The sequence below is a fragment of the Camelina sativa genome, chromosome 15 (assembly GCF_000633955.1).
Source record: "Camelina sativa cultivar DH55 chromosome 15, Cs, whole genome shotgun sequence".
Lineage (NCBI taxonomy): Eukaryota > Viridiplantae > Streptophyta > Magnoliopsida > Brassicales > Brassicaceae > Camelina > Camelina sativa.
In genome coordinates this window covers 6,698,053-6,711,557 of record NC_025699.1, presented here as the reverse complement: position 1 = coordinate 6,711,557, position 13,505 = coordinate 6,698,053, and the positions used below count along the sequence as shown (strand labels likewise).

At 39.0% G+C, this 13,505-nt stretch overlaps 3 protein-coding genes and 1 pseudogene across 3 annotated transcripts in view; 1 reads left to right on the top strand and 3 right to left on the bottom strand.

Annotated features, from left to right (window-relative positions):
- The window catches only part of LOC104748188 (putative disease resistance RPP13-like protein 1), a 7,686-nt gene extending 4,121 nt beyond the window's left edge, over positions 1-3,565 (bottom strand). Inside the window, exons 1-2 of the mRNA XM_019236679.1 lie at positions 3,435-3,565; positions 5-3,144 (exon numbers count right to left, since the gene is read on the bottom strand). Of these exons, the coding sequence (XP_019092224.1) occupies positions 5-3,113 (3,109 nt within the window). The 5' untranslated portion in view covers positions 3,114-3,144; positions 3,435-3,565. The remainder of the gene's footprint in view (positions 1-4; positions 3,145-3,434) is intronic.
- On the bottom strand, positions 4,129-4,700 carry LOC109129248. The gene is given in 3 exon segments (XM_019237078.1): positions 4,129-4,263; positions 4,435-4,493; positions 4,619-4,700. Coding segments are annotated over 2 exon segments (189 nt in total). The 5' UTR covers positions 4,489-4,493; positions 4,619-4,700.
- LOC104745723 (putative disease resistance protein At3g14460) lies at positions 4,772-9,052 on the top strand. The gene has a single exon (XM_019236678.1). It carries the CDS (start codon positions 4,772-4,774, stop codon positions 9,050-9,052), a length of 4,281 nt encoding a protein of 1,426 aa, XP_019092223.1.
- On the bottom strand, positions 9,226-11,903 carry LOC104745724 (annotated as a pseudogene).

The window sequence follows — 13,505 nt, the reverse complement described above, 5'->3', positions numbered from 1 at the left end:
GAACCATGAGACCTTGGTGAACCTGAAACGTTTGATCTTGGAAGATGAAACTGAGGATGTTGATGATATTGAGGCTGTTGTTCCATTGGCTGTCTGAGATACCTGCAGTTCGAGATCGTGACCTGTAAGTTTTGAGACAAGAAATTTAATTCTGGAAGAAGCTGCAGATTCTGACAGTCATTGATTCTCAGGTTCCTTAGGGCATTCAGATCAGATAAATGCTCATTTGAAAGCTGAAGAGAATGCAGAGATGTGCATTGATCGAATTCAAGGTTGATGAGGTTGGTGAAATGGCTTAAAGGAAATGTACTGAGAGAGTCACAGCTGCTTTTTATACTTAGCGTTTGAAGGTTCCCATAGCTGTATACGTTGTGTTCTGGCTGGAAATCTAAGAGGCCACATTTATGGATGTGAAGAGAGATCAGAGAAGGCAAAAAGGCCGGTATCCGGGTTAGCTCAGGGCATCTCAGTATGTAAAGTTTCTTGAGAGAAGGGAATAAGTCTCCACTTGTGACTCTTCCGTCTAACCATTCTTCCCAATCTGACAGGTTATCAAAACGCAGCGTTTCAAGCGATCTAAACGGCTGTTGGTCTCGATCACGCAGTTGTGGATCGCTGAAGTAGAACTCGGTACCTACGCGTCTAAGCCCAGCCATTCCTGAAATGTAAAGTTCTTTGAGACCTGGTAGTTGACCAAGAGATGGCAAGGAGGAACAGTAGTGGCACTCTCTAAGGCGTATGAACACGATTCTAGAGAAAGAAGAATCATTCAACCATTTTGGAAACCTTCTTCCTTTGTATCTCTCAATAGTGACTCTCTCGATATGCTTATGCGGGCGTAACTTCTCAAAGACTTCAGCTTCGTTTTGCGTCCTGTGAGGATTTGTATTGCTCTCTAAGCTATTAGTTCCAGTTCTCCAAACAAAATCTATCTCCTTTAGATGCTTTTTGCTGTCTAGATTTGCTCCTGCAGCATCAGCGACATCCACAACTCGTTGCAGCTCGACTAACCTAAGTTTTCCATGAAGTTCATGAAGCTCTCCAAGTTCACAAATCCTTGCGCCGTCACTAGCACTCACGAAAAAGGTTGTAAGCGTCTGGAGGCTCTTTAATCTACCAAATCTTCGAGGCATTTGTCTGAGCTTCGTTCCAATCAGATCAAGATAACGCATATTGATGAGGTTGCAGATATCTGTAGGAAGCTCCTTCAGACTGGAACAGTAGGTGAGAAGAAGTATCTGGAGGTTGTACATATAACAAAGGGATTTTGGAAGTTTCTCGAGTTCAGTACGAGAGAGATCTAAAAACCGGACATGGCTCAAGTTCCTAAAAAAATCTTGTGGCAACCTTGCGATCTTGTAATGTGACAAAGACAAAACACGCAAGCGTGTAAGCGTTGAAAGTAACTTCTCGCTGACCATTGTATCTAAGCAGCATGACCGAGAAGAATTTGTGAGGCTAAGTGGTAGAAACGTTCTGAGAAACTTGACCTCGCGAAGAGCCTCAAACTCCATAGGCTCAGCATAATTATCTCGCAGGTATGATAAATATCTGGTCCTTTCTGAAACCTGAAGTTTGTATCCATTTTCAAATTTCGAGCTGAACTCACCTGAAGCAAATTGAGACAGCTCATTGATAAAATCATGCATAATATATCTCGTCTTGGTCTTCTGAAAAAGCGACCTTGATTCTAGTTCAGAAAAGTACTCATCCCCAAGCTCTTCTAGAGTCTTATTGCTTCTAGTCTGTTGCAAGAAACCTTCTGCCATCCACAGAAGAACTACCTTGTCCTTCTCAAACGCATGTCCTTTGGGAAATATTGAGCAATAGGCAAAACATCGTTTCAAGTGAGCTGGAAGGTAGTAATAGCTTACTCGTAAAACTTGAAGTAGGTTGCTCTTATCAGCTGGAAGATCCCAAATCCTGCTGCTTAAAACTCTCTCCCATTCTATGACTTTACCTTCAAACCGTAGAACGCCACCGAGTGTTTTCACAGCCAAAGGCAGGCCGCGACACTTGTGCACTATCCTTTCCGCAAGATCTCCAATTTCTTGATCTAGGCAAGGATCTTGATTACCAAATACAGTTTTTACAAACAACGACCAGCAATCTCCATCAGATAATGGCTGAAGTTTGTGTGCATAGACAGAACACATATTGGATGCAACACGTTGGCTTCTTGTTGTCACAAGAATCCGGCTCCCTTGAGTAGCATGTATGAAAGGTTGGCGTAGAAGATCCCAATCCACAAAATTTTCATTCCACAAATCATCTAGAACAAGCAGAAACGGTAAGCCTGTTAACCTCTCCTTCAATTTGACTTGAAGTACATCCAGGTCCGTGAATTCGCAAGGCCGGGAAGTAACAGATTCATATACCTTTTTAGTGATTTTGAAAACGTCAAACTCCTCTGAGACATGAGCCCAGACTCTGGTTCCAAAATGGCTCTGAACACGTTGATCATTGTACAGGAGTTGTGAAAGTGTGGTTTTGCCAACCCCTCCAGTTCCAACAATAGCTACAACGGTTAACCCGTTATCATTTGCATCTTCAGGAATCAAATATCTCATGATCTCATCTTTATCGTCAGTCCTACCAAACACTTCAGATTCATCCACAAGAGATGTTGTTGGCAACCTTTGTTTGGGTACCATTGCAGTGAGCTCTTTCAAACCTAAGACATTTCTTTGTGAGGCTAAACGCTCGAGCCTCATCGTGACCTTCTCAAGTCGGATCTCCAAATTTTCACTGTTACCGTCAAGAAAATCTCCCAAAGACATTCTGCCACAAAGCTGTCTCAGCCTGTTGGAGGAAGAAGATTCAGCTCCTATGTTGAGACGCAGAGCTTCTGTAGCAATATCATCAAGAGCATCTTCAGCATGGTAAACAACATCTCTCAACTCGTTGACCCATTTTTCAACCACCGGGTTTGTAATCTGTTTCTCCTCCGCATCTATCAGAACCGCACTTATTGTCAACAACACAGTGTTGAGCCTCTCTAGTACATTCTCGTTCAGTTCTCGCCTCTTGAAGAAGTTGTTGAAAGGTGCAGACATCAACGTCTGGAAGAGAGCTTGTAAGAAAGCTGAAAGAAACATCTCCCCTACAATCATCCTGTCGGTCTTTGCACACACACAAAGCCCTCTGGGAAAAAAAGACAACAAACAAGAGAGCAAATCAACAGCAGGATGAACAACTTCACAGCAGCCTAATTTTTTTCTTCAATGTTATCCTCCTCAATTGCTTTACTCCAAAGGGGTCAATTCGCCATAGCAAAATCAAAGATTCCAATACTAAGAAAATATTCACAGTTTGACCGAAAATTCTAAGAAACTAACCTTAATTAAAACAAGAGATTAAAATTCGTTTACTAACTTGACTTGACAAAACACAGCATGAATCATGCGGCCAAAGTGAATCCAAACAGAAATTACCAAGAAAATGATTGGGAGTTGCCTGCAGTTACGTGGAGAAAACTTGATGATAGCCTGCAAAAGAAGGAAACTTATGAATTAGTCAAAATCGTTTACTTAGAATAAAAAAATAGTAGAGGAATTGTCATAATGTTTACTTGGGGAAATACTCTGAAATTTCTGATTAGTTACAATGAAAATATAATACTAAAAGATAAAGGCGACTACAAAATAAACAAAGTGTCATCTTCAACAAACGAACAAAATATTAAATTCTAGATTGATTCCCTTGTGAGCTGGCTTGAAAAGTCTTAACTTGTCTTGGTCTAGCAACTGAGACAAAGTCAATAATATTACAAGGTAACAACAAAAATGCAAAACAATGAGTTGAAATCAACGGATGTACATCTCTGGAGTCTTCGTAAATGTTTAGTTAGGCATTTAAATGTTTTTGTCTTCTATAAGGTCAAGCCGTGAAGAGGGTCTACAGTGTCTGCAGCTCGATTGGCTTAGGCAAAACCCAGATTAGACATGTAGATTTAAAGAACAAAACTTGTAAATTGGGATAATTATCATAACCAATACTTCATTTTTTTATTGGTTGCAAATTTGAGGTGAATTCAACACCATCTGTCAAATCTTCTACACATGATAACATAAACCAAAGAAGATATGTAAAAAAATAAAATAAATATGGTGTGAAATATAAGAAAACTCACGTCATGTGGTAGTCATAGGTTCAACCGAGAGATTGGCTGGACCATTTCTTCCCCTGAACCTTCTTAGGAACATAGAACATTGGAATATTGGTCAGCCAAACCCTTTTTGGCTTCCTCCTCTGATCTAAATGCTGCACATAGGTCACAACGCAGAACACTAAGAGGGCAAGGAGAAGAAGAAAGAAAACTCTGCTTTAACAGATGTTAGGAAACAGGAAAAAGGAAGAAGATAACACAAGCGATAGATTAAACATCAAACTGCAGCAAGAAAAGAAAAAAATATCAGGTCAGATTCAACTTACTTTCCCCCTTAGTTTGTCTAGTTGTTCTTGAATGTGACTCGTTGAATCCTCCATGGCCACTGCAAATAAAATGTGATAGCACTTTTAGAAAATGGGGATGTAAACAACAGTTTTTTAGGCGAAATGTCTGCAAACTTATGAATCTCGTGAACAAATGAAAGAAAAAAAAATCCAGAATCTTGACATTATTATCACTTGCTGCAGGCCAGCTTGACAAATTGCATAGAGAACACCAACAACAAACCCCTTTCTGCTTGCGTATTCCAATAATTTGCTTGGACTTTTCCAGCGTAACTTGCTGCATCTCCTTGGCTCCAACAAGTTACAAGGGGAAAACATGGCGAACTCCTATTTATCAAATTGTGCGAACGTGATGGTTGAGCGGATTAATACTTCTCAAGAATTGCTCGAAGTATGTAAAGGAAAGACCTCCAGTGTGTTACTGAAGAGATTAAAAGTCGCTCTGGTGACTGCAAACCCGGTGCTTGCGGATGCTGAGCAGAGAGCAGAACATGTTCGAGAAGTAAAACATTGGCTTACAGGAATCCAAGATGCTTTCTTCCAGGCAGAGGATGTTCTTGATGAGTTACGAACAGAAGCTTTGCGAAGAAGAGTAGTAGCTGAAGCGGGAGGCTTCGGAGGACTATTCCAGAATCTCATGGCTGGTCGAGAAGCCATCCAGAAAAAGATAGAACCTAAGATGGAAAAAGTAGTCAGACTACTGGAACATCATGTGAAACACATTGAAGTTATTGGATTGAAAGAATATAGCGAGACTCGAGAACCACAATGGAGGCAAGCATCACGGTCAAGACCTGATGATCTTCCACAAGGCAGAGTGGTCGGGCGAGTGGAAGAGAAGCTAGCGTTAGTCAGTTTACTGCTTTCTGATGATGAGATAAGCATTGGGAAACCAGTTGTGATCTCCATAGTTGGTATGCCAGGGGTTGGAAAGACTACCTTGACACAGATCGTTTTTAATGACAACAGGGTGACCGAACATTTTGATGTTAAAATGTGGATCTCTGTTGGGATAAACTTTAATGTCTTTATGGTTACAAAAGCCGTTCTGCAGGATATCACTTCAAGTGCAATTAATACTGAGGATCTACCTTCACTTCAAATTCAGCTGAAGAAAACACTCTTGGGGAAGAGATTTTTGCTTGTTCTGGATGATTTCTGGTCTGAAAGTGATTCAGAATGGGAAAGCTTTCAGGTCGCCTTTACTGATGCAGAGGAAGGAAGCAAGATTGTTCTAACCACAAGAAGTGAAATTGTCTCCACAGTAGCAAAGGCTGAAAAAATCTACCAAATGAAGTTGATGACGAATGAAGAATGTTGGGAGCTGATCTCTAGGTTTGCTTTTGGAAATATATCAGTCGGTTCTACCAACCAAGAAGTAGAAGGAATTGGCAAAAGGATTGCAGAACAGTGTAAGGGCTTGCCGTTAGCTGCAAGAGCCATTGCATCTCATCTCCGTTCAAAGCCAAATCCTGACGACTGGTACGCTGTATCAAAGAATTTCTCAAGCTACACCAACAGTATTCTCCCTGTTCTTAAATTGAGCTATGACTCTCTCCCTGCTCAACTTAAGCGATGCTTTGCCCTCTGCTCAGTATTCCCCAAGGGTCATGTGTTTGATAGAGAGACTTTGGTACTCCTATGGATGGCAATAGACCTCTTATACCAACCAAGGAGCAACAGAAGATTGGAAGAGATTGGAAACGATTACCTTGATAATTTAGTTGCTCAATCTTTTTTCCAGAGATTGGACAGCACCATGACAAGTTTTGTGATGCATGATCTTATGAATGATTTGGCAAAAGCTGTTTCAGGAGACTTTTGTTTCAGACTGGAAGATGAAAATATTCCAGAGATATCAAGCATGACTCGACATTTTTCATTTTCTAGAAGCCAATGTGATGCTTCTGTGGCTTTCAGGTCCATCTACGGAGCTGAGTTTCTGAAAACCATTCTTCCGTTCAACGCGCCAACAGGTCTTGAATCTCTCCAACTAACAGATAAAGTTTTGAATCCTTTGCTCCAGGCATTGACCGGCCTACGAATTCTTAGCTTGTCTCATTATCAGATAACCCACTTGCCTAAATCATTAAAAGGTTTGAAGCTGTTACGGTATCTAGATCTGTCAAGCACCAAAATAAAAGAGCTCCCAGATTTTGTGTGTAGTCTTTGTAACCTGCAGACACTATTGTTGTCAAATTGCTGTGACCTCACAAGCCTGCCCAAAAACATTGCCGAACTCATCAACTTGCGCAACCTTGACCTCGTTGGAACTCCTTTGGTAGAGATGCCACCAGGAATAAGAAAGCTGAGAAGCTTGCAGAAGTTATCAAATTTTGTTATAGGAAGGCTAAGTGGAGCCGGGCTGCATGAGCTCAAAGAACTTTCTCATCTTCGAGGGACACTTCGCATCTCTGAGCTACAAAATGTAGCTTTTGCCTCAGAAGCAAAAGACATTGGCTTGAAAAGGAAGCCATTCCTTGATGGGCTAATCCTGAAGTGGACAATGAAAGCTTCTAGCTTCGTCCCTGGTAATTTAAATCCATTGGCATGTGACCAGAAAGAGGCCCTAAGGATGCTAGAACCTCATCCACAGTTGAAAACGTTCTGCATTGAGTCTTATCAGGGTGGAGGATTTCCTAAGTGGTTGGGTGAATCTTCATTCTTCGGTATTACATCTGTCACTCTAAGTACTTGCAACCTCTGCATATCGCTTCCTCCAGTGGGGCAGTTGCCTTCACTCAAGTACCTCAGCATTGAAAAATTTAACATTCTGCAGAAGGTTGGTTTAGAGTTCTTCTTTGGTGAGAACAGCTCTAGCTGTGTACCGTTTCAATCCTTGCAAACTCTAAAGTTCTATGGCATGCCAAGATGGGAAGAATGGATTTGTCCACAACTAGAAGGTGGGATCTTTCCTTGCCTAGAAAAACTCATAATACAAAGATGCCCCAGCTTAACAAAAGAGTTTCCAGAAGGACTCCCTTCTTCCACTGAAGTCACCATCTCTGATTGCCCCCTAAGAGCAGTTGCTGAAGGAGAACACTCCTCCACAAGGAATCTGAAAAATATTCTAGAAAGTCCAGCCAGCACTTCCTTTATGAGCAGAGGTGAACTGTTTTCCCCTACAGGGAATCCAAGATTAGATGCGAGTACTAGTGCTCAACCAGAAATAGCTTCAACTAGTCAAAGTATTGATGACAATGAAGTAACTTCGACATCAAGCTTGTCATCTTTGCCAAAGAACCGTCCACTATCACAAACAGAAGATTTAGACCAATGTGAAACTCACTTTGAAAGCTCACATCAGAATATTGAAGAACCTGCTGTGATCTCGGCAAGATACTCAGGATACATCTCGGATATACATAGCTCGTTAAGTCCATATATGTCAAGAACATCACTTGTTCCAGATCCCAATGATGGAGGAGGTTCTGGTCTTCCTGGAAGTAGTAGCTACCAATATGGAAAGGCACCTGTCAGGAGTCCACCGTCAAGTGATGCAGATAACAAAAGGCTTTCACAATATGATGATGAAACAGACATAGAACATATGAAAGTGACAGATATCTCTCACCTCATGGAGCTTCCTCAGAATCTGCAGTCACTCCAAATTAACAGATGCGATGGACTCACTTCCTTACCAGAGAGCTTAACAGAAAGCTATCCAAATCTCCATGAACTGATCATCATTGCTTGTCACTCTCTGGAATCTTTCCCTGGGAGCCATCCTCCACCCACATTGAAAACCCTATACATAAGAGACTGCAAGAAACTAGATTTCTCAGATAGCTTACAACCAACACGGAGTTACTCACAGCTAGAGCATCTGTTCATCGGAAGTAGCTGCAGCAATCTCCACAGTTTCCCTCTATCCTTCTTTCCAAAGCTCAAAAGCCTCTCAATAAACGATTGCGAAAGCTTCAGAACATTCTCAATTCACGCCGGACTCGGAGACGACCGTATCGCTCTCCAGTCTCTTGAAATTAGAGATTGCCCAAATCTTGAAACTTTCCCACAAGGAGGACTCCCAACGCCGAAGCTCTCTTCAATGTTACTCTCAAACTGCAGAAAGCTTCAAGCTTTACCTGAGAAACTGTTCGGACTCAGTTCTCTCTCGTCACTGTTTATAATCAAATGCCCACAAATCGAGACAATCCCTGGTGGAGGGTTTCCCAGTAATCTTCAAACACTCTGCATCAACTTCTGCGACAAGCTCACGCCGAGAATCGAATGGGGGTTGAGAGATTTGGAAAATCTTCGAAATCTCGAGATTGAAGGAGGAAACGAAGACGTTGAGTCGTTTCCAGATGAAGGGTTACTTCCAAAATGTGTTTTTTCTCTGAGGATAAGCCGATTCGAAAACCTCAGAACACTGAATCGGATAGGGTTTCAAGATACTGTAGTTTTGGAGACGATGGAGATCAACGGCTGTGATAAGCTACAGATATCGATGGATGAAGATCTTCCTTGTTCATTGTCTTGTCTGAGAATAAGCTCATGTTCTTTGTTGACTGAGAGTTTTGCTGAAACAGAAACAGAGTTCTTCAAGGTATTGAACATTCCACATGTTGAAATCGATGGTGAGATCTTCTCTTGAGAAAAAAGATTGTTTATTTATTTGTAAAAGGTAGACAATATAGACCTAACTTGATGTACACGACTCTGTAAATAATTCTCCAAGATTGGTATCTCAAAACAATGAGTTTTTCAACACTGTTGAGGTGAAAAAGCCAATAACTTTCAAAAGCAAAATACTCCAAAAATCACAGATGATGAAAGTATCTCAGAGGAAACGATAGAAAAGCCTAACAAAGAACTCCAAATTCAGAGGCAGGATCATAGTGTTCCCAGCTACTAATAACATAACTGGAGATTAACTGTTCTAAAACCGTAACAGGGAAAAAAATTGCTGAAGGAAATGAAAAATGTTTGCAGTCATCGCTCTTCTGAAACGCCAGCTAGTCGGGTCTCTCTTCTAGTTTGTGGACGGTGGTCGAGTGATTCTTGGCCTCACTGGTGTCTTTGAAGGGCTGACCCTGAAAAAAAAGAAGATATAAAGCCAAAGTTTAGATCCAGTTGAGATATTCAGAGAAATCTTTTAAGACACTGCATCGATCGGAATCTACCTTATCGGTTGGGAACCAACGAGCAACCCGCTGCAGTTGAGCGCCCTAAGTGCACTATCTGCCTGTTCATTTCAAAAACAAAAACAAATATTAGTTTCTGAGTTTGCAGGTGAAAACAATGTGTCAGTCATCTTTCATCCCTTAATCAAACATTACATTCAAGAAACTTCTTGTCCTCAGTAAAAAGAGCAAAAGTAAATAATATAGGGAAAGTATTAACTATTAAGTCACATCCATGGAGAAAAAGAGCTTACCAGAGCAAATTCAACAAATGCTATGCGAGTTGAATGCAACTGATCGCCAAGAAGCCTCAGACGAGTTACCTGCGTATTAGAACACAAGTTAAGCATCACATTCACTCCTTAGAAGAAAATTTCAGGTTAATTATAAAAATGAAATAAGAGAGAGAGAGATGAGATAGTATAGGTTCTGTTCTGACCTCACCACATGCAGACTCAAAGAAGGTTCTCACATCAGCTTGAGAAACCTGCACTCGTAGGAAAAAATCTTTAAACAGGAGACAGTAATAAACATATGTATAGATTCTTTGTAAATAGTTCAGCATTTACCTTCTTGTCAATATTTGTGCAGTAGATTGTCCTTGTGCACATCTCCCTTTCATCTTCTGACTGAATTAACCAAAACATAGTAAATATTAAAAGTAAAATTCAAAACTCAAAACTGAAACCAAAATGATTAGTATAACTTCTGATCAATATCCCTATAGAGCTTACCCTGGGAAGAAAAGTAGGGTTCACTGGAAGAATAGCAGTTTTTGAGGGTAAGACCCTCACCGGGTAGAACCCAAGCATTGTTCCACCAAGGCTTAATGCTTCTCGTGCTCCCTCTGTAGAAAATTTTTACTATTTAAATGGTTACTGTGATTTTTTTCCTTGTTAAAGCATTTCAAGAAGCCAGTAGCCAAACTTACGGTCATCAGCAAACTCAACAAACGCAAATCGAAGAACTGAATGTGGATCGCCACAGATTCGACAGTCAACAACCTTCACAAAATTATAACTCAATGTTACCACCAAAGGAACATCTTGATCATGAAACTTCTTGCTACACAATCGTGCAGTAAATAAACACAAAACCTCACTTTCAACACAAATGTTTTTAAAGTTCAGTACCTTTGTCACACTCACACAGCCTAAAAAATACAATATTTTAAGTTGAAAAATATATAACAAAACATTAATTTAAAGCTTACTTGTCCACAGTTACTAAACAGGGCAGCAAGACCCTCCTCAGTCACCTAAAATCACAAAACAGATTTGTTATACATTGATGCAACTTAACTAGAATCCGTTCCACACACCTTAACAGAGAGTACTGTAACAAACTTACACTCTGGTCAATGTCAGAAACATACACAGTTCTTCTAATACTATCCTATCTTTGAGCCTTAGAAATCCTCCCAGTCAACCTCCTCCTCCCTTGGCTATAATTGTTTCTTCTCTGTAATAACAAAAACATCAACAAAACAGAATATAAAGCAAACCCATTTAATCAAAAAGTTTAAAGCTTTAACAACAAACAGAACTTATATTTACCTTCCTGGAATTGTCATCCTTCTTGGCATCAGATTCAAATTCTTCACCTGATTGCTTCTTGGCTGTAGCAAAATCGTCAGCAGAGAGAAATTGATTAGGTTTCCCAACCTGATTGTTCTTCTTAGGGTTGTAGTAAGAAGGGAAAAACTCCTTGGCCAGAGGATTCAGTTTCTTGAACATGGCCACAAGCTTCTTCATATCAAATTCTGATTTGGGTTTCAGCTCTGATTCAGCCTCGGTGATCGAGCTCTTCTCATCGATTGTTTCACCGATGATCTTTTCACCACCATCACTTTTGATATTAATTTCATGAACATCGTCCAGAACAACATCAGTGACCGCAGCAGCCATTGGATCAAAAACAACAACTCACCAGAAAACAAGAAACAGAGAGAACAATTAAGAAAATGTTATCTCTTTTTCCCGTAAAAAAAATTTCGATGAAGATGATCCAAAATGTTACACTCTTAATGGAACGAAACAAACCATATAAGAGAAGGAAAATGGACAAAACAGCGCTAAAGGAAACACGAGAGTGGTTTGATCTCGTAGATGTGTAATATATATAAAGAAAAAGACAGACTGTTTAGTGAAAATGTAATAAATTAGCCCATAAGAAAGAAACAAATGACAGAAAGCTTCTGTGTGTGTGTGTGTGGTAATGGTGGTGAGGAGAGACCATCAAGAAGAAAGAAGTGGGGGAAGATGATGAAAGAAAGAAAGAAATAAAGGGAAGAATAATAATGAGTTTTTTTGGCTTCCGTTTTGGCCGCTCTCTATTTTGGCCTTTTCTACTTGCATTACAAGTAGGAAAAAAATACTTCTTGTTGTTAGAAAGGGACCATTTATTTTTTTAATTATCTTTGTGTCCCCTTATCTTTTTTTTCTTTGCATGATTGCCTCATAGTTTACGTTGGCCCTAAATTTATTTTTATAGGTGTTCTACTAAATTTTGTCGATCTGATTTAATGTTGTTTCAAATTTCGACGCAGTTGTTCGAGTCTAGCTAAGTGAAGTGAGTCGATATGTTATTATCAAACTATCATATAAGGGAATCATATAAAGTGACAATATCAATCATACTATTATTTTATTCCATTTTGTGATTATATTCGTGTCTTCTTTATCTTTTTTTTTTCCTTTTGGTTAATTCTTCTTCTTCCATTTTATTGTTTTCTTGTTCAAACATTTTTTTTTTTTTTTGTGTATCGTAGAGAGTAGTAGACTCGTTAAACTAAGAAGTCCGTTGCATGCTGCTACGAATGCATAAATATATGTGTTTGTTAGGATCTTCTTATCTATTTTTCTTTTTCTTTTTTATTATAAATTTCGTTTTTCTCGTTCTTCTCCAGTATATTCAAAAAATTTATTTTTAAATATTATCATCTCAAATCTCGGCGCGAATCAAATATCTAGCTTATTCAACAACAGAATCCGGCGTCTTCGTCGAAACTAGAATAGAGAATGAAATTTATGATTTTCATTTTTTTTCTGTCTTATACAATTTTTCTCATTTGAGTAATACGTCTAATATAAACTCATTTTCTTGTATATATATTTTAACTTTAAAAATATTATCCATCGCGAAATTTTCTGGATCTCTTTATCTATTGATTAATTAATTAGTTTTTAGAAAGAAAAGGTCAATTATGATAAGGTCCCCTACTCTTTGTATTTTTCAGTATTTAAAACGTTTTCTCCTTCGTTGCAATGCAAACAAACGACTCGACAAGTCACGCAACAATGGAAGGATCTGTTTCGAAAGAAGTTATATTTTAACTGCGTAAAGTAAACCATTATTCAAAGTAATACAAGTGCTATATATATAAGACTCGTTCCATTGGTGAAAAGAAGTTTCCAAAACAATGTATTGTACTATTGTATATATACGTTGATGTTGTATTATACGAGAGATGCTTTGTACATTTAAGACCATTTATATTTATTCTATCTGACACCAAACTAAGAACAACTCAATGTGTCGTTCTCTTCTTTCTTTCTTTTTTATATCGTATATATATGCATAAACATTTAAATAAATAAATAAAAAGTATCTGCATAAACATGACACATACGGTATATATTTTGTTTTAATATATCGTTGTGTAACCTACACATGGACAGACAAAGTTCCATTGACTTGACGATGACACGAGTTCCTATTCGACCATAAGTGTTATCATACATTTTCATATATATATACACACGTGTTGGCCGTTGTATATAATAAGATATTCAATCCCTCCTCGACAAAGGCTAATAAGTATTGATGACGATATTGTTGTTGTACTCCGTTCACCGTTATACAATAAAATGGTTATACAAACATTTTCATATATATGTTTGTATAACCAAAAAAAAAAAAAAA

Coding starts and splice junctions, on each gene's coding strand:
- LOC104745723 (XM_019236678.1), top strand. CDS start 4,772: ATGGCGAACTCCTATTTATCAAATTGTGCGAACGTGATGGTTGAGCGG.